General features: G+C 50.2%; 1 protein-coding gene across 1 annotated transcript; it reads right to left on the bottom strand.

Annotated features, from left to right (window-relative positions):
* Positions 1-542: 542 nt before the first annotated feature.
* TMEM9 (transmembrane protein 9) lies at positions 543-27,627 on the bottom strand. Its single transcript, XM_084611357.1, has 7 exons — positions 27,527-27,627; positions 27,108-27,164; positions 21,463-21,564; positions 20,828-20,919; positions 15,875-15,983; positions 14,801-14,932; positions 543-1,292 (listed from the first exon to the last, which is right to left on the bottom strand). Exons 2-7 carry the CDS (start codon positions 27,129-27,131, stop codon positions 1,143-1,145), a joined length of 609 nt encoding a protein of 202 aa, XP_084467483.1. The 5' UTR covers positions 27,132-27,164; positions 27,527-27,627; the 3' UTR covers positions 543-1,142.

Raw genomic sequence — 27,627 nt, 5'->3', positions numbered from 1 at the left:
GATTCTCCTCTCATCCACACCAGTGCAAATCCTGAGACTGGTGCCAATGAGAGGAGAACCAGGCCTCTTGTGTCCAGAGCAGTGTCCCTACAGAAAAGGCTCTGGGACCAGATCTTCCACGGATGTCAATGAAGGTAGCTCTACTGAGCTTAGTGGAATGATGCCAATTTACACCAGGTGAGGGTCTGGCTCCCTGTAGTACACGGTAGAATGTTTGGTACCCTGCCATGGAGTAGAACTGTGAGACAATGTAAATAATATTCAATAAATAATAAATAATCCCACCTCCTATTGAAAATGAGCTCTATGGGAGGACAAGCTGCATCCTAGCTCCCACATGTACAGAACTGGCTTATTTCATGCAGCACAAACACAAACTTTCTTCCCTTGTGGTTTCTCTGGGTTTGCAGCCCCTCAGCTAAGGCCAGGGGGCTCTGTGTCTTGACGGCACAGTGGCCGAACAGGTTTGGCAGAAGCCAAGTGCTGAGGTATCTGTCTCCCTGTGTAAGCCAGGAATGGGCTGAAACCAGCTTTGTTTCAAATAGTTTAAATAGTTTTGTTTTAAATAGTTTTCTCTGAATTCTCCAGGCTGCAGATTGTTACACAATAGCTCAAACAAAGAGACGAGGGTCGAGGATTCCCTAGTGAATACAATGCCCTCGCTCAAGGCTATTTCATGCCAAGTGACATGCTTCAGGAGAGGGGCATGCAAAGCGCCAAATGCAGGCAAGGGTGTTCGAAAACTGGGTCCCACATTTGCCACATCTTGCAGCCAGCAGAAGCGACAGGTCCCAGCATGCAGCGCTCTGTGTCAAGCTAGAGCAGTGCGCGCCAGGAGCTGTAGTAAGGATGGCAGTGGCTGCACCGGGCTTCCTCTGGGGCCATTTGAGGGCAGTTGTCAATGGGGCCCTCAGCTGGGCAAAGCTCAGGGTGCCTCTGGCTTAGGCTGCAAAGGGGGCAGGGGGCACAGTCATGGGCAGACACTTTGGCCTTGTTTGCTCTATGAAAGCCAATACACTGGGAAGGATGGGATGGGGGGCTCAAACCAAACACTGAGGGGGTCCTATTGGGTGAGATAGACAAGGCCTATCCCCGCTTCGCTGCCTGTCCCCAGCAGACCGTCACTGCAAGCCTGGCTTGCTCTAGCTCAGCATCTTGTGCCTGTCAAAAACCGTCTTCCTCTGCTCCTGCACCTGGCGCTTCCACCGCTGCTGGGCTCCTTCCACCCTCTCCAGCACCGTGTTGGCTTTGGCGCCGGCGGGAGCGGGAGCTGCTGCCAATGAGCGGGCCTCCTGCAATGCAAAGAGAAGGAACCAGGAGGTCAGAGGGGTGAGTGGGGTGGAGGAGTGATATCTCTAATACAGAAAGAGGCTGCTCAGCATTGGGAGACACTCTGACACGAAGAGCTATTTCGGGACTGAGTTTTCCTTGCAGAGAGAGGGCCTGGTTTTCAGAGGTGCCCAGCTCCCGCTGACTCAAACTGGAGGGGTGGATCCTCAGTGTAACTGGGCTTGAAGCTGAGACCATCCGTGCTAAAAGCACAGGCCTCCAGCACTGCAGCTAAAGGAGCAGCTCCTCTAGGAGGTAGCTGCAGTAGGCTCTTATCCTCTCTTGTAGGCCAGCAACTAGGAGGGCCAGCGCTCCACACTGCTAATGTGAATTGCATCAGCACTGCTAAAAATTTGGCCCATGCTTACCACTTGTGTGTGGGGGGACCCACTCATACATCTGCGGGGTGAAATTTCAAACCAAAAGGCAATCATTATTGGGTTTGCGTCCCACTGAGAGGGAGAACGTAACAAAGGGCTGGAGCAAGAGCTCCTTATGCCAAAGCACAGGGTCAGATCTTCAGCCGGTGTAAATTGGTGTAGCCAATTGGTGTAGCTCTCAGTGTTTATCGTGCACCGATTCCCAGCTGAGCTATTGGGGCTGATCTAACCATGTGCCCTTGTCATTTAGTATTTATGCTGCAGCAGTGCCCAAAGGCCCTATTGTGCTAGGTGCTGTACGACTGTGGGGGAAGACAAAGAGCTTACACTCTAATGTCCTGGTATTTATATCATGCTCATCACGGGGTTAGCAAAGTGCCTTAAAGAATTATGCAAATCTGTATTAGTGGACTACATGCAAAACCTGATTCCCTCTCTCTCATCCTGGGTGTAAACCAGGAGTAACTCCATTGGCCCTGATCCCTCCCTCCCTCACCCTGGGGTAAATCAAGAGTAACTCCCCTGGCCCTGATCTCCCCTCACTCCCCCAGGAGTAACTCCCCTGGCCCTGATCCCCCCTCACTCCCCCAGGAGTAACTCCAGTATAATCCGTGAAGATCTCTGATGAGGTTTTGCAAACACCAAACCAACAGCCCCCTCAGCCCAGCCCATTTCCGTTACTGAACCTGCCCAGAAACGGCCTGGCAGAGCGAGCGAGCGAGCAATGCTGTTACTGAGCTACCGTCCACCCGAGCCCCTCCCATCTCTGCTGGACATAACAGAGAGAGAGCAGTGTTAGGAGAAACCCCAATAAAAATACCTATGGGGAACAGCTGTCCCTCAAACCAGGCACCAGGAGAAGGAACAGCCTGAGGACTAGCTGGGAGAGCAGTGGAGGGAGATGGAACTGATTTCCCTCCCCTCAAACTCCTCGCTTTCCATTCCCTTGCAACCAGTCCACTACCCTTGCTGCCCTTCCCCTCCCAGGAATCTCCCCCTGCCCTCTGTGTCTTGGGACTGCTGCATTTCAGTCCTTCCCAGCCACATCTCTCCATCAAAAGGGAGCGTTACTTCCTGTAACTGCAGGGAGATGCCGGGGCTGGCTCTGTGCTGAAGTTCAGCATGGCTCCCCAGTTCCTCGAGGGATTTCCAAAGGGCTCTGGGCCCCTCTCCTCTGCTGCCACATACCTCGAAGGGATTACCATGCCTCATTCGCCTCGCTGAGAGCCTCCTGCTAAATGCACCTTCCTTTGCAGCGCCCTGAGCTAGCAAGCTTCTAAGGCCGCAGAGCGGCCATGCTTAGCAGGGAGCAGAGCAGGGGTGTGTGGGGAACCAGCCAGTGATTAACTCCTGGGCTTCAGCCCACTGTCAGATCCAGCCGATGGTCCACTGTGCTCACAGCAGCGCAGGTGCTGCCGGACCAGCACGGAAGGGGTTGAAGTGCCTGGCTGTTCATCCCGGCTTTGCTCCCAGTGAAGTCAGTGATCCAACTCTCGTTTGCGCTAACGGGACCAGGCGTTGCTCCATGCTCAGTGTGTTGCTCATGACTCTGGAGGATGTCGTATCAGCAGGAAGGAGGGGTGGACCCGCAACCAGGGCTATCCCACCAGCAGATCCAGATGCCCTCTGAGCATGTGTCCAGCTGCACCCTTGCTAGCCAGACCCCTCATGCTCTGCAGCAGCTGCTCTCCAAGCTGGCCTCTTCCCCAGCCAACAGGAGCTGGGCTAAACTCCTCCCAGGTGTAAGCAGCTGGAAAGCAGTGCAAGTGACCATGGCCCTCTGAGCCACAGCACTGAGCCTGCTGCCATTGTGGGTTCAGTGCAAGTGCAGCATGTTACAGAGGAGACACACACACTGCGCTCGCTCGCTCTCAGATCTGGTGCTTGTCTTTCCGCCGTTAGAAGGAAGCACGTGTCTGGTTTTTGTGGGTGAAAGGCAGCTTCAGAGTTTAGGTGCAAAAAACCCAGTGCTGGGAGAAGGCAGGGACAAAGCAGAGCTGGAAAGGGGCTAGGGGATGGGCATGAAGTCCTCTGGGTTGGGAACTTGGGACAGGGAGTCGTTTCTGGCTGTCTGCAGACTCAGGCAGATATCACTGCACTGGTTACACTTGGGGCCCATATGAAAGGTTCATGCAGCCATGAATCCTAGACACTTACTGGTTTTAAAATGAAGGATTCTGGACAGCTGCATAGGTCATGCCGGCCACGTAACTGCAGCGTACAAGTTGGATCTGGCCTACAGGCCATATATTTGACAACTCTGGCCTCAGACACCCAGTTCCAGTGACAGTGCTTTCCTGCAGATCGAGGTTTGTGTCCTACGGCTGCCACTAGCCTGATTCTGGGGTGGGGAGCCGGTGACTAACAGGTTTTCCACTGGTGATATTGGCCTGATTCTCCTCTCACACCAGTATCACACCTATGTGATTACAGTGAGGTCAGCAGAGTTACTCCTTATTTACACCGGGTGAGTGAGAAGGGAATCAGGCCCCATGGAGTGTGGAACAGGACACAGAAGGCTCCATGCAAGGCAGGAAGGGGTTAATAAACTCCTGGCAGCCCAATTAGCTCAAACAGAGTCACCTGGAGCAGAAGGGAGGCATCCAGGGAGGGGCTGCATAAAAAGAAGAGCCGTGAGCAGCTGGAGAGGTATGAGGCTAGCAAAGGGTCAGCACTGGGATTGGCTGATGCCTTGCAGATCTCCTGGGACGAGTATGTGTTGTTTCACACTTGTTTTGGACTTTGAGAGCCCTGGGAGAAGTAAGCCACATAGGAGCCCGGGGGGGAGGGCTCACCCTCTGGAAGCCAGAAGGCTTTGGAGATAGAGCAGCGGATGGGAGGGATGACAAGCTGGGAAATGGCGGTGGAATGGCTGTTGCACTGGGGGGTGCTCTGGAAAGGCAGTGGGGCTATAACAGTTACACCAGTGTGTAAAGGAGAAGAATGGGGCCCTGTAGTCGCAGCACTGAATAGATGAATAGGTTTCTGGGCTCTGCATAGACCAAATCTTCCCCCATGGGTGCTTCAGTCAGTCACCATGTGAGTGCCCCGTGATCAGTCCCAGGGCGGGTGGAGTGTTTCTGAGCATGTCCAGGCCGAGCTCAGGGCTCCCTTCATCACACCCCATCTCTGCAAACACACTGGCTTCCTCTCTTCAAAGCGTGTCTGAGCATCTGGATTACAGCTAATCCTTGGGGTGGTGATGTGCCCAGCGGCTAGGCTGGGGCCCTGCCCAGCCTGCAAGCTGGTTGAAAGGAAGGCAGGTGTCTTTTATCTTGCTCCTGAGAGGCGCCCTCCTAGCGCACAAGGGCAGGTACAGCGAGGAAGGTCCCCTCAAAACAAACAGCTTCAGGGACACCTGGGCAAGAGCCCATGAGCTCTACCGAGTGCTTGGGGCACATCCTGTCCTGTAGAACCATCCCTGGCTGGGACAGGGAAGGGGGCTCTCTCCCAAGTTCCCCTGCCCCACTGAAGACCAGGCTGTGCTCTAAGGGCACAACTGCCATCACGGGGAGCTGGGCTTGTGTCCTGCCTTCAGCCATCAGTGATAGAGCCTGGGTTCGAAGCTCTTCCTCCTCCCGCCTGACTCCTTAAGGCCCCATATTCTGGTAATTCTTTGCCTGACCTAGGGTTGTTGGATCATATTAAAGAAGTTCTGTATTAAAATCACAAATGAGTTTGATTCCCCAGAGTTTCAATTCCAGGGTATTACTAATGAAGAGGTCTCTTGGTTTTTGGTGCTGTTTCTCTCCCTCTATGTGTGAAACTTGCAAGCTGCTAATTGTGTTTGTACATTCTAAGACAGAGTCTGTTCTCAAAGCAGTTCACAGAGAGAGAGACTCAAAACAATACTCTGTAACAACAGAAACAGCACCCAGAGACTCCCCGCCCTTTTGTTGTATTAACAATTGTGATTAAAATAGAGATAGAGGATGTATGTGGATAATAACTGAATGATCAGGGAGGTGCCAGCCTAAAAATCCAGTGTCCATCGGCTGAAGAAGGCGTCAAGTGGAAATAATCAGAGGATTCCCCCCCCCCCCCCCGGTGGGCAGACTGGAATCCACCCAACAGCCTCAAGAATGGGAGAACCAAAGAACAAGATAACATCTTGGAGCCGTCAGGAATGTGCTATCTGCTGATTGATTCAGCAACAGCATGATGAAGCAATTCCCATAGACTGGCATAGGAAGAAATTCCTATAAAAATAGACTCTAAAAAGTGAGAACTTTGGGGTCTGATTCTGCAAACCAACTTCCAGGAGCATCAGATGAGCATCTGACAAGGCCCTGCTCCCTCCTCATGTCCAGGCCACCTGGCCAGTGGCTTGGCATGAGCAACTCTAAGGCTGGTAACTATGATAACAACCTTGCAGAACCTGTGAGCGTGTGTTTGTATGAATGAATGTGAGAATAAATATGAGATTGAATGGAATGTTATAGCTATAACTAACTGCTTACTATGATTCTTTCTGTATTCACAATAAATGTGGTATTTTGCCTTTTTCCCTTTAATAAGATCCTGCTGGTTTTTATTTTATTGGTACAACATTTTGGTGGAGAATTGCGAAAGGGGGAATATTGGTAAAAAACCTCAGTTATTGTAAATATTGGTGTGCACACCACCAGCTCTAGTGAGCTAGGCATTTCTATTAGGTTAACCAGACCTGCTGGCCTCCGAGAAGGTAGCAGGAAAAACAGATTAAACCAGACCTGCTGGCCTCTGAGAAGGTAGCAGGGGACCTGCTGGCCTCCGAGAAGGTAGCAGGAAAAACAGATTAAACCAGACCTGCTGGCCTCCGAGAAGGTAGCAGGAGACCTGCTGGCCTCCGAGAAGGTAGTAGGGAAAACAGATTAAACCAGACCTGCTGGCCTCTGAGAAGGTAGCAGGGGACCTGCTGGCCTCCGAGAAGGTAGCAGGAAAAACAGATTAAACCAGACCTGCTGGCCTCCGAGAAGGTAGCAGGGGACCTGCTGGCCTCCGAGAAGGTAGCAGGGAAGAACAGGTTAACCGGACCTGCTGGCCTCCGAGAAGGTAGCAGGGAGAAACAGGTTAACTGGACCTGCTGGCCTCTGGGAAGGTAGCAGGGGACCTGCTGGCCTCCGGGAAGGTAGCAGGGGAAAAACGCATAGATTAAGCTATGATTTCAGAATCTAGGCTGTGTCACTTGCTAAGTAATACCAGCAGTGACAAAGAGATTGAAATATCCATGTTAAGATGTTTAAAAGAAAACTGGGTAAGCCAGTACTAGAGGGAGGAATGGAGTCAGAAGGAACTCCAACCTCACCTTTTGTTAAAGAAATTACACCTTTTAAACAAATCCTTCAAAAATTTGGGCACAGTCCTTGGACTAAACAAGCCCTAGCTGATGTCTGCACTATTTCGGACCTAGAGGATAGATTGGCTCAGTATATCCTCATATACAAACCTTCTAGTGCTGCCAAAAGAGATGCAGCAGCAATTTGGTTGTTGTGGGAGGCATGTAAGGATTCTTCCCTCCGCTTGTCTTCATGTAAAGAGGAAAAGGCACAAATGGAAAAGGGAGCAGACAATTGGAAGGTGCTGGCTACAAATATCCAAAGCCAGCTGAAAATAGTGAAAGAGGCACTCCAGGAATACAAAAAGAGTGAAAAAGTTAACTCTGCAGAGGCTGGAGGGAGGCAGGTAAAGGGGGAGAAGGTCCTATGTACGGCACCCCCAGGCATAATTACAAAGAGAAAAGAGAGTAAAAAAAAAAAAAAAAAAGTTAACTCTGCAGAGGCTGGAGGGAATTAAGCAGTTAAACTTTGTATTTCACCCAAACAACTTTTAACCGAAAATGTTAAAAAGGAAAAGTGTTAGAGCATTCTTGGTTTCTTTGCAGCCATTCTGAAAGAAAAATGGGCCCTTTTCCAAAGGAATGTCTGTAAATTTGCCAGGCAAAAATAAACTATCTGATTAAAATCATTTGACTGGACAATTTAGTCAAATTTGCTAAAAGAACATAAGAGGGTTCTATTGGAACTTAACTGCCTCGAATGTATAAAGGGAATATAAGATGTAAAAAACAGAGCAGTGTGGAAGGGATGTTAAGGAAAAGAAAATGTGTATGTATCTGTCTGTGTGTGTGTAAATATGTAAAGTTCTAAGGACCAGTTAGCTTTGTTTTTGTTTTAAATAATGCCACTAAAAATCCATTTGACTCTTTAATTCAAAGTTGCAAAACTGACAGACCTTTTTGCTAGACACAGGTAATTAGTGTTGTTTGGCTTTGGGATTTGGCATTTAACCCTTAAAAGGTAACTCAATGCTTTACAAAATTTAAAATGTTTTTAAGTTGTGGCTGCAGCAGGGCAGTCAAAATCAGGAGAATATAAAAAAAAAAATTTTGGATTCTTTTTGTTTGTTTTTTGTTTGTTTGTTTTTGTAACAAAATAGCAGATGAGAGTTGTAGTAAAAAAAAAAAATTAAAAAAAAGACAGTGCCTCTCTGAAGCAACAGCAGGGGTGAGGTGCACAAAACAAAAAGAAGCAATGTTAGAAACACTGAGTCTTAAAATGGCTCTGAGTAATCAGACTGTCACTTTGATAAAGGTACATGAAAACTCTGTAAGCAAAAAAAAGAAATAGTGACACCTTATGTAAAAATGGATCTGGATAATGTTATAGAAGTTAAACTATGGAAGGAATGTGCATTTGCCCCAGAACATGTGCAGGGTATATTGTAGAAGGGGCAAAAGAAATGCAAACATACCATGCTACTTAATTAAAATGCTATTAGGGCTCCAAAGGGAGCCACAATAGGTTGGGTTTTCTTTTTCAGATTGCTGTGTGTTTTGGAAGCAGAAGTTAAAAGTAATCAAAACTCTGGTGAAAGTTGATTGTGTCCCTTTTAAGATAGAGTCTCTGAGCTGCTGATGGCTTTAAATCCAAAAGCAGGAAGTTTCTGTGAAAATGCAAATTACCTAAATGATAAAGGAAGGAAAGAACTAGCAGCACAAAGGAGCTGCAGATAAAGGACATACCTGGTCAGCAAACAAATTGTCTAAATAAAAGGCATGGGATAACAAGATAATTTTAATAAATTTAATGATACTTAACTGGGAGGAGTGGTAGATACGCTGGAGGGGAGGGATAGGATACAGAAGGACCTAGACCAATTGGAAGATTGGGCCAAAAGGAATCTGATGAGGTTCAATAAGGATAAGTGCAGGGTCCTGCACTTAGGACGGAAGAACCCAATGCACAGCTACAGACTAGGGACCGAATGGCTAGGCAGCAGTTCTGCGGAAAAGGACCTAGGGGTGACAGTGGACGAGAAGCTGGATATGAGTCAGCAGTGTGCCCTTGTTGCCAAGAAGGCCAATGGCATTTTGGGATGTATAAGTAGGGGCATAGCGAGCAGATCGAGGGACGTGATCGTTCCCCTCTATTCGACATTGGTGAGGCCTCATCTGGAGTACTGTGTCCAGTTTTGGGCCCCACACTTCAAGAAGGATGTGGATAAATTGGAGAGAGTCCAGCGAAGGGCAACAAAAATGATTAGGGGACTGGAACACATGAGTTATGAGGAGAGGCTGAGGGAGCTGGGATTGTTTAGCCTGCAGAAGAGAAGAATGAGGGGGGATTTGATAGCTGCTTTCAACTACCTGAAAGGGGGTTCCAAAGAGGATGGCTCTAGACTGTTCTCAATGGTAGCAGATGACAGAACGAGGAGTAATGGTCTCAAGTTGCAGTGGGGGAGGTTTAGATTGGATATTAGGAAAAACTTTTTCACTAAGAGGGTGGTGAAACACTGGAATGCGTTACCTAGGGAGGTGGTAGAATCTCCTTCCTTAGAGGTTTTTAAGGTCAGGCTTGACAAAGCCCTGGCTGGGATGATTTAACTGGGAATTGGTCCTGCTTTGAGCAGGGGGTTGGACTAGATGACCTTCTGGGGTCCCTTCCAACCCTGATATTCTATGATTCTATGATAATAAGTATCCCTGTAACAACGTATAGTGTGTATGATTTTTGGAAAAATCCTTTAAGGTCGTATGGTAATGATGCTTCTCAGTTATTACCTGTAAATAAAACTTAAAGCTTAACACAGCAGGAAAAACATTATAAACTTGGTCTGCTGTATAAGAAGGAAAACTCAGGGATTTAATGACTAAACAGTGGGATAATTTCCCCATAACCCTTAAAAGATAAAAGCCATTGAAACCTGGCCTGCCTATAGAACAAAAACAGGAAAATATGGGGGCAATTTCTCTGTTTTGCCTGCAATCAGCAAGGGTATTTGTAAAAGAAATATTTTAAGCAATAATCTGCCACCCCAAAAGGGGTAGAAACATGTTCTTTTTGTCTTTCAGAAAATCAGGAAAAGCTGCCAGCTGAAAAGCAACCCAATACCATGAATCTACTGTCACAATAGAAATTGTATTCTGTGTTCTATGTTTTGTCTTGTGTTTTGTGTTGTTGCTAGCACTGTTGTGTGTTTAAAAAAAAAATACTGAAGACCTGCAGGAACTTAAAAATAAATTAAGCTTTCTGTCCCAGCTACAGGACAGCCTGATACAAAAACAAGTACATGCCAATGTAGACTTGGTCCAAATTGGTCTGGGTAACCTAAAAGGCCAATGGAATCTTTAGTAATGGCTTAATACTACCACATGGCTTATCCATAAGAAAAAAAAATATTAGAAATAGGAAACTACACAGCCATAGCTATGGGATGCACTGAAATGCAGATACTTGCACTAGCTACTTTGGAACACAAAATGTTCTGGGTCATATTGGGAAATATTAAGGGTTTGATGCATTTGTTAAAAAAGAAAGAGATCATTGTTTGACACTTATCAATATGAATGGATGCAATATGTTTCCAGTATTGTAAACCAGACTTGTTAATGGGAGAAATTGTTGTCAAAATTGCACACCAACAGTCCCCGGAGGCAAAGGTATTGAAGGTTAACCCACTCCCCATATTACACATGGGATCCTTTTGGCTACCCTGGACCTTGAGCCAGTGGGCTGGGGAGGGAGGGAAGCTATTGGACACTAGAGGTTGTACCGAATGGACTCCTCAAAAGTGGGTGTGCCTCACCTTGCCTGTTGCCCCAGAACCTTGTCGTAAAGATACATCACTAGGATCATGTATGTGGCATGAATTGGAATCACAAACTCAAATTGCCTCACAGTACTTTCTCTTGAATAGGCTACATAGAAAGTGACACTGACGATTATAAATCTTAGTGTCAAAAGGGGGATTATGTTGGATCATATTAAAGAAGTTCTGTATTAAAATCACAAATGAGTTTGATTCCCCATAGTTTCAATTCCAGGGTATTACTAATTAAGAGGTCTCTTGGTTTTTGGTGCTGTTTCTCTCCCTCTATGTGTGAAACTTGCAAGCTGCTAATTGTGTTTGTACATTCTAAGACAGAGTCTGTTCTCAAAGCAGTTCACAGAGAGAGAGACTCAAAGCAATACTCTGTAACAACAGAAACAGCACCCAGAGACTCCCCGCCCTTTTGTTGTATTAACAATTGTGATTAAAATAGAGATAGAGGATGTATGCGGATGGATGCTTGGTGTGGATAATAACTGAATGATCAGGGAGGTGCCAGCCTAAAAATCCAGTGTCCATCGGCTGAAGAAGGCGTCAAGTGGAAATAATCAGAGGATCCCCCCCCCCCCCCGGTGGGCAGACTGGAATCCACCCAACAGCCTCAAGAATGGGAGAACCAAAGAACAAGATAACATCTTGGAGCCGTCAGGAATGTGCTATCTGCTGATTGATTCAGCAACAGCATGATGAAGCAATTCCCATAGACTGGCATAGGAAGAAATTCCTATAAAAATAGACTCTAAAAAGTGAGAACTTTGGGGTCTGATTCTGCAAACCAACTTCCAGGAGCATCAGATGAGCATCTGACAAGGCCCTGCTCCCTCCTCATGTCCAGGCCACCTGGCCAGTGGCTTGGCATGAGCAACTCTAAGGCTGGTAACTATGATAACAACCTTGCAGAACCTGTGAGCGTGTGTTTGTATGAATGAATGTGAGAATAAATATGAGATTGAATGGAATGTTATAGCTATAACTAACTGCTTACTATGATTCTTTCTGTATTCACAATAAATGTGGTATTTTGCCTTTTTCCCTTTAATAAGATCCTGCTGGTTTTTATTTTATTGGTACAACACAGGGAGGTGCCAGCCTAAGAATCCAGTGTCCATCGGCTGAAGAAGGCGTCAAGTGGAAATAACCAGAGGACCGCCCCCCCCCCCCGAGGGCAGACTGGAATCCACCCAACAGCCTCAAGAATGGGAGAACCAAAGAACAAGATAACATCTTGGAGCCGTCAGGAATGTGCTATCTGCTGATTGATTCAGCAACAGCATGATGAAGCAATTCCCATAGACTGACATAGGAAGAAATTCCTATAAAAATAGACTCTAAAAAGTGAGAACTTTGGGGTCTGATTCTGCAAACCAACTTCCAGGAGCATCAGATGAGCATCTGACAAGGCCCTGCTCGTCCTCATGTCCAGGCTACCTGGCCAGTGGCTTGGCACGAGCAACTCTAAGGCTGGTAACTATGATAACAATCTTGCAGAACCTGTGTGTGTGTGTGTGTTTGTATGAATGAATGTGTGAATAACTATGAGATTGAATGGAATGTTATAGCTATAACTAACTGCTTACTATGATTCTTTCTGTATTCACAATAAATGTGGTATTTTGCCTTTTTCCCTTTAATAAGATCCTGCTGGTTTTTATTTTATTGGTATAACAGGGTCGGCTTCTCCAGGGCCTGTTAACACTGAGGCGAGGGTCCTGGACATGCTGCATGCAATCCATCCCTCGGGCCGTTCCCCCTGCAGGGCTGGGAGAGTGACTGGTGAATGCCGAAGGCCCAGTGCCGCCGGTGACATGCAGTATCTCACACCAGAGTTCAGCATGGCTGGGCAGATCCAGCTTCCGCTGGCCTGGGGACAGAGACTCGCCTCTGGCAGAGGGCAACTGGGAGCTTTCAGCCCCCGGGGCACAGCGAGTTCTGCCACCTCTCAAGGTCTCGGCACCATCCCTTCAATGGCTGTTCTCTCTCGCCTGTCCACGTCCCCTCCCTATTCTCCTTGTGCCCCTGCTGGTAGTAACCAGGCCATTGGCTGAGGAGGGTGGCTGCCTAGGGAACCCAGAAGGAGTTGTCTGGAAGAGTCCGAAATGGCTCCCCCTGCCAAGGGGGCTGCCTCACCCCACTTCTCTGCCTTGTCTCTCTCCTGGGAGCCAAGGCCCGACCTCAGAACCTGGGCATGCACCATGGCAGTGAAATGGCGAGCCGCTAGGCTCCTGGGCCAGCACTTGTTTGGGTAGTCTGCTCAGGACTCTGCTGGCCTGGAGACTGCAGACAGGTGGCTCCTAGAGGCCATGATGACCTCAGCCCAGAAGCTCCACTGATTGGGAAGGGATCATCTAGCGATCAACACAACTCCAGCTTGTCCAGCACCATGGTCCCAGCTCACGGAGCAGCTCCAAACAGCCGACACCTAAATGAAATGCTGGGTCCCAGAGCTACATGTTCCACCTTCCATAATCAGCCCCCTGCATCTCTCAGTTATAGCATGAGCCAGGGCTACAATTAGCTCATCGCTGTGTGTGCATCAGCTCCACTACCCTGCCACCTGGAATACCATTACCGCACTCTAACCAGCTTTATCTGCGTTTCCTCTGGGAGGCCACCACGTCCCAGCCCCCTGCTCAAGCGCTGGGAGCTGGGGGGACAGACAAGGCAGGATAGATAGGGCCTAATCCTGGTGCCCTTGCTCTGAAATCCCCATGGAAGTCCATGGAAGCGTTGCCTGAGTCCGGAACTGGGGCTCAGGAGAGGATCAGTGGCTTTTGGACAGAGGTGTGGCAGCAAGACCATGTGTGACCTGATAGCTGTTTGCCAATCTCAGGCATGCTGATCCTTCTCTAAAATCCACCTGAGCTAATGGAGGTCCCCCTGAGCTGCGAGCAGTAGCAGGTCCTTTATCCTCACGTCACTCCCTGGCTCATACACAAAGCTAGGACGTTACCGCGGGAAACACCCAAAGCCGATTTGAAAACCAAGCCCGTGTGTAGGGCTAGCAAGACCAGGCAGCAGTCAGAGTTGCTGAGGGATGGGCGTTCCCTGGCTTAGAAAGTCACCTCCAAAAGGAAGAACAATTGTATTAATGGGGCACACGCATCCCCTCACCCCGGAGCCCAGGGCACTGTATGGATGCAGGGATCTGGCAGGGGAAAGATTAAACAATACAGGGCTTGGCCGTGGGGACAGAGTAAAAAACCACCAACCCTCTCCCCGGCATGAGACAAGTTGAGGTGTGAGTGAAAGCGGGCAGGTGTGACTGGATGTTAAGGGGGAGTCAATGGCCAATTGAGGCCTATCAGCACAAAGGCCCAATCAACTGTTGACCCCTAAGATGCAACAAAGTGGGATCTGTCAAAGGTGGGTGTAGTCTGAGTGCAGCTCCTAGTCCAGAGGGGCCCATGGAGTAAGGGCTCTGGGGTGCAGCCCTTGGCACCCCTGCAGAATCAAAAGGCACCATCTCTAGCTTTAAGTCAGCTCCTCTATGCAGCTCTCCTGCCTCCCAGCGCTGTCTGGGCCTTCACCAAAAGGCCATCCTCCTGCACCCCTCTAGATGGGTGTTGCCAGGCGGGGGCTGCCAGGGCTGCACACAGATGGGAACAGTTTGCATTTTGTTTGGATCTGATCCACAATTCAGTAAATGAAAATGAGTCCTATCAGGACCACAAAATTCCCCTGCTAACTGCCCCGGGCAGGCCAACTCTGGGCCCCGGGAAACCTGCAGCTGCAGGCTTCACATTTCAGAGCTTCACGTGGACCAAGATCAGGGATTTAAAAAACAAAACAGAATGAAATATTCCACATTTCTAGTTGGCATGTAAAAAGGGCCAGCCCCAGCAGGACCCAGGTGGGATGGGAGATGAGAAACATCAGCCATAATGATCCCTGGGGCCTGCCTGCCCGCCCTAGTTCCCAGGAGCTAACCCTGCTCTCTCTCCTCCTCTAGGTTTTCCTACCATGCCCATCACCCTCCATATCACCCGCCGCAGCCCCCTTACCTCGTTCTCCTCTTGGTTGTGCAGGGGCTGGGTGTAGGCATCTGGCTTCCGGATCAAGGGGTCGACCAGCATGAGGAAGGCCATGTACAGAAGCAGCACCCCCACCACCGAGAGGTAGATGATGATGATGATCTGTGGGCACATCAAAAGGGACTCTGAGCCATCAGGGGCGATTGCAGGGTTGGGGGCCACCCAGCCTCCTCCCCAAGCCAAGCCAAGCCAAGCCAAGCCAAGCCAAGCCGCCGACTGATGAGCTCAGGAGGAAACATCCCCCCCACCATAGGCAGCTCAGTCCATAACTATCCACAGGATGGAGGGCAGGGGCACTGTCGGAGCCAAGATACCGGGCTAGAGGGGCCCCTGCTGTACTGCAGTCTGGCAATGTCTCAGGGAGGTGGACTGGGACTCCCGTCCCAGGCTCCACCCTGGGCTCCCTCCCAGACAGCTCCGCTGGGCTGGGCTGCCTCCCTGTACAGATCTGTCCCTGTCTGCCCAGCTGGGGCGTGACAGTGGGGGAAGCAGGGGAGGACCCAGCAGGGTGGCTGGCAGGCCTGAAAGCAGGCATCTGGGGATGGCCCGGAGCAGGCAGGTGCTAAGAGTGGAGGGGAGTGAGGCTGGGCTGATTTCTTTAGGGAGGAAAGGGGAGCCAGGAGGACAGGGGGCTGTGCATGGAGGGCTCGGCAGGGAGGAGGAGGAGACTGGCGCAGTGTTTGGGAAAGGGGGCCATGGGAGGAGCCTGGCCAACCTCCCAAGCTGCCCCACGGCGGAGCTCCCTGCTCCATCTCCCAATGTCGACGCCCTTCGCAAAAGGGAGGGGGTCAGTGCCGTCATCCCCAGACCAGAGCCAACGAGGGGAAGGGGTGTGGAAAAGGGGGGCAGGGGTGTGGAAAGTCTTTGCTATGCCCCTCCCCAAGCTGGCCGCCACGAAAGAATCCAAGTGAGGAACCCTTTCCTCCCCCATAGCATGGAGAACTGGCACCAGGCCCCCAGCGCAATCTCCTCCGCCCCAGGTCCCGCCCCCGCGGTTCTGCCCCAGGCCTGGGTGGGGCCGGGGTGGGAGCGGCCCAGCTTTACCTTGATGGTGGTGGTGCTGCGCTCCTCGTACTTGCACTCACACAGCAGGCAGTAGGCTTCCACGTCGTTCCCCGGCACCGGCATCGGCTCCACCACGTGCAGGCAGTTGCTGCATCACAAAGGAGCCGATGTCAGTGGCGGGGTGGGGCAGGTGGCTGTATCCTGGGGCCCGGAGCGCGGTCAGCGGTCATGGAGAACCCTAGTGGTGACGCTAGGCAGCGCCGACAGCTTGGTGGAGAACCACCAGGCCGGTCTGCATCCAGCAGCCCCCTCTGCGCTCGGCCCAGCTGGGAGAGCTCAGCAGTTGCTCAGATCAGTTTACACGGCAGCGTGGGAGGCGGCCGCTGGCTGGCTAAAGCTCTGGGTGCTCCAGATACTCGCCCCCGGAGCTGGCGCTGGAGGAGGGTGGTCAGCTGGCTGTGCCTCTAAAGCCACCCCAGGCTAATTAGCCCTCTGAGGAAAGAGGCCAAGGACTGAATGGGCCCTGGAAGCTGATCTCCCCCAGAGGGGGGCTGGGCTGAGGCGCAGGGGTGGCTTGGGGGGGAAACTTGCCCTGTTCCTGTCCCTGTCCCTGCTCCGGGGTTAAACAGATCCCTCAGGCTCCAGTCAGGCCAGCCATGTGACTGGCTCCACTTGCTCAGAGATCTGAGCCTGCTCCAGCTTCTAGGCACCCCCAGGAGCACACAGGTGCAAACCCTGGGTTAGGTCACAAGTGCAATGAGTTTTCTGGCCCCAGCCTAGTCAATGAATGATTCATAGATTCATAGATATTTAGGTCAGAAGGGACCATTATGATCATCTAGTCTGACCTCCTGCACAACGCAGGCCACAGAATTTCACCCACCCACTCCTGCGAAAAGCCTCTCACCTATGTCTGTGCTATTGAAGTCCTCAAATTGTGGTTTAAAGACTTCAAGGAGCAGAGAATCCTCCAGCAAGTGACCCGTGCCCCATGCTCTCCCCCCACATACACACAACACACTCCCTGTCACACTCCACCGCCCCCCCTTTGAAAAGCACGTTGCAGCCCCTTGCACACTGGGATAGCTACCACAATGCACTGCTCTTTGTGGCATTGCAAGAGCTGCTAATGTGGCCACGCCAGTGCGCTTGCAGCTGACTGTAAACACACGGCAGCGTTTTCCCTGCTGCAGTCTCCGAAGGCTTGTTTAACTCCCAGCCCTCTACATCGGCAAGTGTAGCCAAGCCCTTATTCATAACATACAGTACCAGCTGGCATCTTCATCAAAAAGTGTCCATGTCTACTTCCAAGACAATAAGCACATGCAGCATCTTGCAAACCTTCTTTCCCAAAAGCACCTGCTTGAGAATGATGTATGGTCACATGACACAGCACCATGACACGACAGTCTTTTGGGGGAGAACAAGGCCTGGCACTGTAGCTTATGTGGGGACTGAGGGGAGAGCAATGTGTGTGGGGAGTGGGGTGGAGTCCAGGGCTGGGCTAGCAGGGGGGTTGTGGGGCAGGACTGAAGGACACCGGCAGAGCTGTATGGCACCATGCAGACAGATGCGCTGTGCCCTGCTCTCGTCAGTGCAAGGGCCTTTAATTCCCCATCCCTGACAAAAGCATTAAATTCCAGTGCACTGTAGAAAGAGAGAAGCGGCTTTGGCAGGGCTCCCTTTGCTCCCTCGCAAACAAATGTTGAAGCCTAGCTGTGGCCCCAGATTATCACGTTAGCAGCACAGAGTGGGGGCAGACAGCCTGGCGCGTCACTTTCCGCTGATTCCCACGAACCAATAAGCACGCACACCGGGAAAAAGCCTTGACGGTGTCCAGTCGCTGCCGTCTGGCATTTGGGGAGGAGCACGTACTTCTTGTACATGGTGGGTTGCAGGGCTGCTACTAGCAGGTGTCAGATATGGACTGGCTGCAGAGCTTCCTCCTCACAGAGAGCCCCACCAGCTGTGTTCAGTGCCCGGGCCTCTCCTTCCCCGCCGCACCAGCCTCGCTGAGGTTCGGTTACATAAGGCACGTCACACACTGCGGCCACCTGGTGCCTGGACAGTATCACACCAATCAGCATCCCATTGCCGGGAGGAGAGGCCGGGGGCAGACCCTCAGCGGGTGTAAATCAGTAGAGCTCTGGTGATCGCCACAGAGCTATGATGATTTACACCCGTTGAGGCTCTGGCCCAGAGCCATTTGTTCTGGTCTCTCGTGCTTCTTCCTGTTTTGTTCCGTGCACCCAGTGTGGCTGCCGCCCTCTCAGGATCAAGGTGCGTGTATTGATATAGTTATGTCCCTACAAGAAAAGGAAGAAGCTACCCACCTGTACAGCTGGGTCTACACTAGGGGTTGCTCCGATTTAACTAGCTCTGGAGGAAAACACCCTCTTCCCCCTTGTGGAAATAGTCAAATCAGTGAAAAGAAACTGTAGATGTGGCCTATGCCAAGAGACAACTGGTGCAGACAGACAGGCTCCTGGTGAGAAACTAGCTTCACTGAACTGATGAGTAGAAACGATGAGGCTGAGTAGCTCTAACTTACTCTGTTAATGGCCCATCATTGTAATTTTCAGCTCCCCCGTCCTGTCGCTCTCCTGAGATAAACTAACCGATCTCTGTGCCAGGCTTGGCACCATTTAATGTTTATTTTTTTATAATCTTGACAGATAATATCGATGTTGATTTTTTTCAATTTTAGGGATGTAAATGTTAACAGGTGTGGGAAATCCTGAAGGGAGGCAGACAATAATTATTTAATGACCGTAGATGTTGAGATTCAAAAAGTTAAAGCTACCTAACTGGTGCCCGCTCTAACTCCAGCGTCACAACACAGTGTAAGGTGGGACTCTAATGAGTGCTCTAGGAGAATTTTTCTTACTTTGCCTGTCTCTACATTTCAATTACTATGGATGGAAATATTTTGTCCTTGGTGTGTGTGTGTGTGTCTGGCGAAACTGATGTTTCCTTACATTTACTGAGAAGAACTGACATTTACAGATAAGCAAAGTAAGAAAAATGGCCCTTGAGAACGGATTAAAGTCCTGCCTTCTGAATGTGTATAAAACGTGTTGTAAAGCTGGAAATCAAAGGAGACGGAATGACAAGGAAATGGAAATGATTCAGCAAAATGCCTCCCTATAAATGATTCAGCAAAATGCCCCATATTTTAACAGAATAAAATCTCACCCCACGCCCCCAAGGCGTGAAATATACACTGCTATGTAAACCAGCCTGAATGCAAGCACAAAGAGGTCATTAGGAAGGAACAGACTGCTCACTGATGCTTAAGGGCCTTTGTTCAATCCAGGTTACAGCTTCAAAGTGATCAAGGCCCTGTGCAGACACTCACAGAGGACACCCCCGCAGCGCAGACACTTTCTTCATAGCCCTGGGATTTGGCAAATGGCCTTAGCGCTCAGGAACGAGCCAATTACAGATTTGCTGAGAGTGCAGGTATGGGTTGGTTAGGTTCTCGGCTGGTTTTTCCTCTTCCACCCCCAGCTCCGCCAGTGTCCCAGCCCACAACCCCCCTGATATGCCAATCATGGGCCATTGCAAGACTGCAAAACCCACAGATGTGCATGATCCAAACAAATGGACTGCAGGGAAAATGACTAATTCTGAACATAAGCAAGGGAGCAGATCTGATTCTCTGCTCAGGGTTACTGAAGTCAGTGGAGTTACCCCTGTATTACAGAGCAGAGAGCCAGGCTTGTGGCAAAGCGTGAATTGCTCCTGAAAGCCATGAATTTATCTCTCTCTACTTGTGGGATCCTCACAACTGTAGCATCTGTCACGCAGGGTGAATGTAACCCCACTGTCATCTGGGAGGTAGGGAAATATTATCCCCATTGTACAGGTGGGGAACCAAGGCCCAGAGAGATAAGTGACTTGCTCAAGGTCACCAGGAGAGTCCGTGGCAGAACAGAGACTTGAACCCTGATTTCCTGACCCGCCCGTGTAGGGTGTTTGGGGATCACCAGTGATTAAAGTGTTTGCAAGAGCTGTACTTTGTTCAGCATCCAGTTCCCAGCCCTTAGAGGCACAGCCTCAACCACCACACAATCTAGCGCCTTAATCACAATGCCATGAAGAAGCTGAAGTTGGTTCTTTGCTTCCTTACTTCACCTCCCGTTTGCAACAGAAAGCTGATGACTTCAAGTGGGAGGTGATTCTTCTGCTGTTGTAGAGGGCACCCTGTGCACAGGACAATGCCCTGCAGCTGTGTAAGACAGAGATGCTGGGGAAATGGCCAGCCTGCCAACTTCAGTAACCAAAGAGCAACCCAGAGAAGGAAAGGCCCTGTGGCTTTAGGGTATGGCATAGATACACTTATTGTAGTGGTGCATTGTGGGTATTTTAAACCAATCAAGTGGATGCATCTCACATGTTTAGGTTCTTTCTTCTCTCATTCATTATTATGCAAGGTGGTCTAGTGGTCAATCCAGGGGATTAACACTCAGGACTCCTGGGTTCTGTTCCTAGCTCTGCCACTGACTCGCTATGTGACATTGGCAAGTCACTTCCCAGCTTAATGCCTCAGCTTCCCTATCTGCAATATCTGGCTAATGATACTTTGTAAAGTGCTTTGAGAACTACGTTAAGAGCTCAGCTGTTCCAGGGGAGGGGGTTAAAAAGGTACTAAAGCCTTTCCTGTTGTCATCCTCAGCAGGGAGTAGACAGAGCTGCAGAGCACAAGGACAACAGGTTACTAGACTCTCCAGAGGGTGCAGGGCCAGCCTCCTATCTCTCCCTAGATGAGCAGAGTGCCCATCACTATGCGGTGCAGAGACGTAAATAGCTAGCAAGGGCTCAGCAAAGCAGCTCCACCCAGCACGAGCTGTTACGCATGATCTCTGACCTATTTCCATTGCAGAAGGACAGAACCTTGGGGTGTCAGATCCAGGTCCGGGCTTCCTGGGTCAAGCCCCTCGGTATTTTGACAGGGGAACCCCACAAGCCTCCCAGAAGAGGGTAACTCACCAGTCTTTCTGTGACACATTCTTGTTGTAAATGTGCCCACTGATGTTCCGGTAGGGGGGGCAGATGCACTTACAGCGGATGTCCTCTGAGCTCTGCATGGGGAGAGGAGTTGGCATTAGTGACTGGCACACGAGCCGCTGTTCAATGAGTCCCCCCACCATGGCGTGAGAAGGGCGAGATGTTCCCAATGGGCGTTAACTTTCCTTCATGTCTCTTCTTCCTGCTCTGCATGTTTCACAGCAATGACGTCTTTCAGCCAGATGCCAGGAGCTCTCCAAACAGATTGTTCTAGGGACTGAATCGCCCACTACCCTGGCTGTTCAGAGCTTCAGTGACAGTGGGGCTAGAACGCAAATCCTCCAGCTCCAAAAACGCAGGCTGAAGGAGAATCTCCACTAGCTGTTTGTGGTACAGGGCACATGACACAAAAGGTGACTAGCTCCAATTCCATCCTGAAGAAGGCAGTGCCATACACCCCTCCCCCCACCCCCCGCACAAGCCAATTTGTTGCAATACCCACCACCTTTCCAAACTTCCATAAAAAAGCACCCTCCCTATCGTCCCTGTTTCGGTCACATGTGGCAGCTTAAGCTGGTGACTGCATCCGTGGCTGCTCCCCACTCTCCACCCCTCACCTTGCTGGCCTGCCCCAGAGGTGCTAGGACACACCACGCCACCGCTGCCAGCCACAAGATCTTCATATTTTCCCAGCTGTGCCGTGTCAACATCCCAAAAGCCTGAAACAAGGAAATAAAAGAGTGTGTTGGGGGAAGGACCTAGGGGTGACAGTGGACGAGAAGCTGGATATGAGTCAGCAGTGTGCCCTTGTTGCCAAGAAGGCCAATGGCATTTTGGGATGTATAAGTAGGGGCATAGCGAGCAGATCGAGGGACGTGATCGTTCCCCTCTATTCGACATTGGTGAGGCCTCATCTGGAGTACTGTGTCCAGTTTTGGGCCCCACACTTCAAGAAGGATGTGGATAAATTGGAGAGAGTCCAGCGAAGGGCAACAAAAATGATTAGGGGACTGGAACACATGAGTTATGAGGAGAGGCTGAGGGAGCTGGGATTGTTTAGCCTGCAGAAGAGAAGAATGAGGGGGGATTTGATAGCTGCTTTCAACTACCTGAAAGGGGGTTCCAAAGAGGATGGCTCTAGACTGTTTTCAATGGTAGCAGATGACAGAACGAGGAGTAATGGTCTAAAGTTGCAGTGGGGGAGGTTTAGATTGGATATTAGGAAAAACTTTTTCACTAAGAGGGTGGTGAAACACTGGAATGCGTTACCTAGGGAGGTGGTAGAATCTCCTTCCTTGGAGGTTTTTAAGGTCAGGCTTGACAAAGCCCTGGCTGGGATGATTTAACTGGGAATTGGTCCTGCTTTGAGCAGGGGGTTGGACTAGATGACCTTCTGGGGTCCCTTCCAACCCTGATATTCTATGATTCTATGATTCTATGATTCTAAGGATTCCCATCTTAAAGGGTTTCAGAGGAGCAGCCGCGTTAGTCTGTATCCGCAAAAAGAACAGGAGGACTTGTGGCACCTTAGAGACGAACGAATTTATTTGAGCCTCAGCTTTCGTGAGCTACAGCCCACTTCATCGGAGGCATTCTTAAAGGGGACAGCCATGCTGTAGTATTTAGTTCCCTCATCTTCCCCAATCTCTCCACCCTGCTCCCAGACTGCAGGATGTCCCCAGATTAGTTTTTAAATTACAGTAACACCCAGATCAGGGCCTCGTTGTGCTAGGTGCTGTACATACACATCGAGACAGGCGCTGTCATGAAGAGCTTTTACAATGTCAAACAGACAAGAGAGGCTAAGGATGGGAGGGAAACCTGAGGCAGGGCAGTGTGTCCAACTTTTGTGACTCTGTGGCAAGCCTTGCAGTATTTGGTGCTTCTTACAGTCCCAGCTCCTGTAGTCCTGGGATGATGAGGGGCTCTCAGTTTGCTTTTATTATAAAGGGAAGTTCTGAGCCCTTGAGCTCGTGGAGAAAAACTCAAAAATGTGACCCCCCTAAAGTCTCTAACTCCAGAAACAAAACAAAAAATCATTTAAAAAACATCATGATTTTAAGCCAACCTCATTTGGGAGAGTGGGGACAGGGGGACCTGTCTTGTGATTTCTGAACACTTGTGTCACGGGCTGGCTAGTTCCTTTAAATGATGCAGGTCCAGCACTCCTGTACCTGGACAGGTGCTCCCAGTTTGGCCAGTTAAGAAGGTGGGGCAGCACCTGGGCTATAAAGGATCAAGGAGCAGCAGACAGGGAGAAGGTCTGGGGGGAGGAGGTTGAAGAGCAGTAAGAAGACCTGACCTGACGGTAGACTAGTAGCAGATTTGTTACCTAGTGATGTCTCTGTGCTAGAGGAGGCTGAAGGCCAGAGGGACAGTGGCAGGGTCTCGGTCTCCTGTTGGAGGTGAGATCTTAATAGAACAGGGGCAGTGAGGGATGGTCTCCTAGGGAGACTAAACTCCCAACAGAGAGGCTGGGGTGGGTTCCTGCTGGGAGGAATGGGGCACATTCTAGGTGGAAGGACTGTAGCTGAGTCCACGTGTGGTGAAAGATGTTGGAGCATGGTATGTGCTATGCTGAGGGAAGATGGTGTGGGGTTTCCGAGGGCTATATGCACTGGAGATGATAAATGGACTGTGTTTGGGGACTTTGGTTATGGATAATGCGCACTGTAGTTCAGTAATAAACTGGTCCCAAAGAGGGATATTTATTGTGGTGGAGCCCTCTGGGGCTCAAGAAGGGGGGTGGGATGGTAACCCTGGTGTTAGGGTGCCCAGTTGCTAGGCAGTGCCCTGGGATGAGGGGGAAATCATTCACCATGGGACTGGTGGTTCTGAACGTGACTGTACCAGACGAGGTTGTCCTGCTGGCCACTGGCAGGGTGAGGAATAGAACCCAGGGTCTCTGGTCTCCCACTAGACTGCACTGTCTCCCCTGAGCCACTCTGTCTCTAGGAGATGTTCAGGAACCCAGAACTAGCTCTGAGTCCAAGCCCTGCATCTGAACTGCCACAGGCTTGGGGACCATTTGGACCTAGTTGCCAGTAAACTCTAGCAGAGTCCTAGCTCTGCTGTAGTTAAGGCTAAGAACTCCTTTCTGTCTAAAGACTTGCTCTTCTCGGCACTCTAACATCACTGTGGAATTGCAAAGTGTCTCCCAACTCCCTGTGGCAAGGAGGGTTCTTGCTTCCAAAAAATCTCACTCCACAGTTTCCTGACAGGAGTTGCCTGTGGGGTTTGTTTTAGGGCTGTGAAAACAATGCAACCCTGCAGAGTTTGCATTATCAACCCGGTGATGACCAGTCACCAGTGGCTTCACATGTAAAGACTCTTTCCCACAGACATGAGAACTGGACTAGGAAGACCAGGAAATCAGAGTAAAATAAGCTAGTTCAATGGGGCTCCTACCAGGATGGCCTCCAGCTGCTACTGCAACAGACGTGTTCAATATGGGCCCAGTCCTGCCACTGGGCTCCTTGACTGCAGATCCAATTGCAGGAGGGAGACCTACTCTCATACTGCATTGATCATACGATCAATGGAGAGCCAGAGCTGAACATATTCTGCTTACATCAAGGTCCTGTGATCGTTCATAGCCCAGAGCTGACACTTGGATCGGTCACCATGATTCTGTATTGGTTTAATTTGCTGTCTTGTTTCTCGTGACTCTCTATTCCAGTTGCTCTCCTCACTAGTGATGTCTATAGCATAGCTTAGCAGAATAGTTTATAACACAACCTCCCCCACGCTAGCCAAGCAGACCGCATGAGTGATGTGGGCCTGATCTATCCCTATTACAGCCACGGGGAGTCTTTCCGTTGGTGTTGTTGGATTTTGGATCAGGGCCCCTGGCAGCACAGAACTGCATTTAACGTGGTCCGACATGTATGGGAGACACAGCCCTGTGAATTAGTGCCACAGCCCTGATCCATCACCCACCAACTTCCCTTCCTCCTTTAGCTTCCAGGCTTTTTGCAATAGTCGCTGCACAATGCAGCTAGTGTTTGAGTCTCTGCTTAAGTAACACTGAAAGTCTTGTGTCCCTATGAAAGTTAGTCAACTCCCCGGGGCATGAGAGGCACCAGCACGGCACCCCCCCAGCTCCATGCCGAGATGGGCTAGGTACTAAGTTACCCGCACTGCTTGGTACATGGCTGAGCTTTCTTGGGAGGTCTTACATCCACATAATGACCAGCCCTGACCTTCCTTAGTCTCTGGTTTCTCCTTTAAAATCCATTGGTGTTTCATAGAATCATAGAATATCAGGGTTGGAAGGGACCCCAGAAGGTCATCTAGTCCAACCCCCTGCTCGAAGCAGGACCAATTCCCAGTTAAATCATCCCAGCCAGGGCTTTGTCAAGCCTGACCTTAAAAACCTCTAAGGAAGGAGATTCTACCACCTCCCTAGGTAACGCATTCCAGTGTTTCACCACCCTCTTAGTGAAAAAGTTTTTCCTAATATCCAATCTAAACCTCCCCCACTGCAACTTGAGACCATTACTCCTCGTTCTGTCATCTGCTACCATTGAGAACAGTCTAGAGCCATCCTCTTTGGAACCCCCTTTCAGGTAGTTGAAAGCAGCTATCAAATCCCCCCTCATTCTTCTCTTCTGCAGGCTAAACAATCCCAGCTCCCTCAGCCTCTCCTCATAACTCATGTGTTCCAGTCCCCTAATCATTTTTGTTGCCCTTCGCTGGACTCTCTCCAATTTATCCACATCCTTCTTGAAGTGTGGGGCCCAAAACTGGACACAGTACTCCAGATGAGGCCTCACCAATGTCGAATAGAGGGGAACGATCACGTCCCTCGATCTGCTCGCTATGCCCCTACTTATACATCCCAAAATGCCATTGGCCTTCTTGGCAACAAGGGCACACTGCTGACTCATATCCAGCTTCTCGTCCACTGTCACCCCTAGGTCCTTTTCTGCAGAACTGCTGCCTAGCCATTCGGTCCCTAGTCTGTAGCTGTGCATTGGGTTCTTCCGTCCTAAGTGCAGGACCCTGCACTTATCCTTATTGAATAAGAACCTCCTAGAACCTCAGACTCCCTGGCCATTGAGTAAGGGAAATAGATCCCACCAACCAGCGTGGATGGACCACACAGTGCTCGCTTATTGCTGGGGAGGATTTTTCTAGAAGGGACGATGTGGACCCAAAATGGCCAAGTTAGAAACATTAACACACGCAGGAGGAGGCTGTGAAGCATAGCAGGAAGAGCCAATGGCTGTGACCTTGGGGCCCCAGCGCAGACTCACTTGCCTCTTTGGACTCAGCCTGCCAGATGGGAACCTGGGGGCTGCACCCCTGTGCGTGCCAGGCTGTGCTCTGGCTTACAGCAGAATGTCGGGCAGCTGGGAGCAGCCTTTGGCCCTGCCTGTCTGTGCTAGGGATAAGCAGATGCCAGGGATGGAGGAACCACCCGCCTTGGAGCAGGGTTCTGTATCTCTAGCCTATTAAGTTTAGTCTTCTGTCCCTTTGATTAGCAGGTGCACAGTATCCTGATAAAATGCTGCAAGACCTCCCAAGGGAAGGGGCGAGCATCCATGTGGTCGCACCTACTCAGACAGGAAACCAGTCCCCCCCTCGCCCTTTCTCCACTCTATAAAGTGAGGCGTTGCCCCAGCCTTATCAGCCAGCAGAAGCAGGGAAGCCATTGCTTCCAAAGCCAGAAGGGACCCTTGTGATCATCCAGTCTGACTTCTTGCATAGCATGGGTCAGAGTAGGGAGCCCACAGCTTGCAGCTGAATGAAGCGCCCCCCCCAAGCAATGAGGTCTAAAACAGACTGGCAGCTGAGCACCTCCCTGCAGAGAGCCACAGGGTGCTGCAATGCAACACCAGAGCCTAGAAACTGAACCCTTTGTTCCTTGTTCAAATGTAGGTCACTCTCCCTCACTTGGTGCTGTGTGGGCTATTATGCCCCTTCTCCCCCATTTAATAAAAGGTAGGGTGACCAGATGTCCTGTTTTTAAAGGGACAGTCCCATTTTTGGGGACTTTTTCTTATATAGGTGCCTATTTCCCCCCCCCGTCCTGTTTTTTCACAGTTGCTATCTGGTCACCCTAACAAAAGGGGCCTCTCTCACATTACAGAAATTGCAGCCTTCATCCTAAAAAGCACTGATCAGCTTTGGGAAAAATCTCCAAGCCGGGTGGCGTTGCATCTCTGAAGATTGTCTAGGCTGCGTGTGCTGTCAGGAAGGAAGGCACGCTCACAGGCCCTGAGAATCCAGTCCACGTGACAGCTAACAAGAAACTCACCTGAGCAATGACCACGGTGTACATAGCGATCCACAGACCTCCGTTGCAGAACCTGCTCTACAGCCATTAGACAGGTATCAAACTGCTATCAATCCTTGTGCCTTTGACGCATGAGTCCCCTGCTAAGCAAGGACCTACCCTGCGGTACTTCTGGCAGGGAAGTGCAATGCCTAACAAAGGCAGCAACTCCAGCTAATAAGTTTGCAATTAACGTGCAGATTAAAATTCTACTTGAATCCATTACATCCTCCTGCACAATCCCACCAGACAGTCTGCAGGTGGCTCAGCACAGCCCACGGTGCAGGCCCGCTGTTATCCTAACCAGCAGTCAGCATTAAGGATTGCAAACCAAAATGCCAAGCGCTGTACACAGGTCTAGTTTGCATTTAAAAAAAAAAAATTAGGATCATAAGACTCACCTTGCAGCCGAATTGATACCCACCCCAGCAGCTGCTCCTAGCAATGATGGAAGCCTCGCTCCCCACCACTGATTGGCTCCCTGCACTGATACTCTCTGGTC

Source organism: Lepidochelys olivacea, assembly GCF_965140295.1.
Source record: "Lepidochelys olivacea isolate rLepOli2 genome assembly, chromosome: 21".
NCBI classification, from domain to species: domain Eukaryota; kingdom Metazoa; phylum Chordata; order Testudines; family Cheloniidae; genus Lepidochelys; species Lepidochelys olivacea.
Note: the sequence above shows the minus strand (reverse complement) of the source record. Positions and strands in the feature narration are given on the sequence as shown.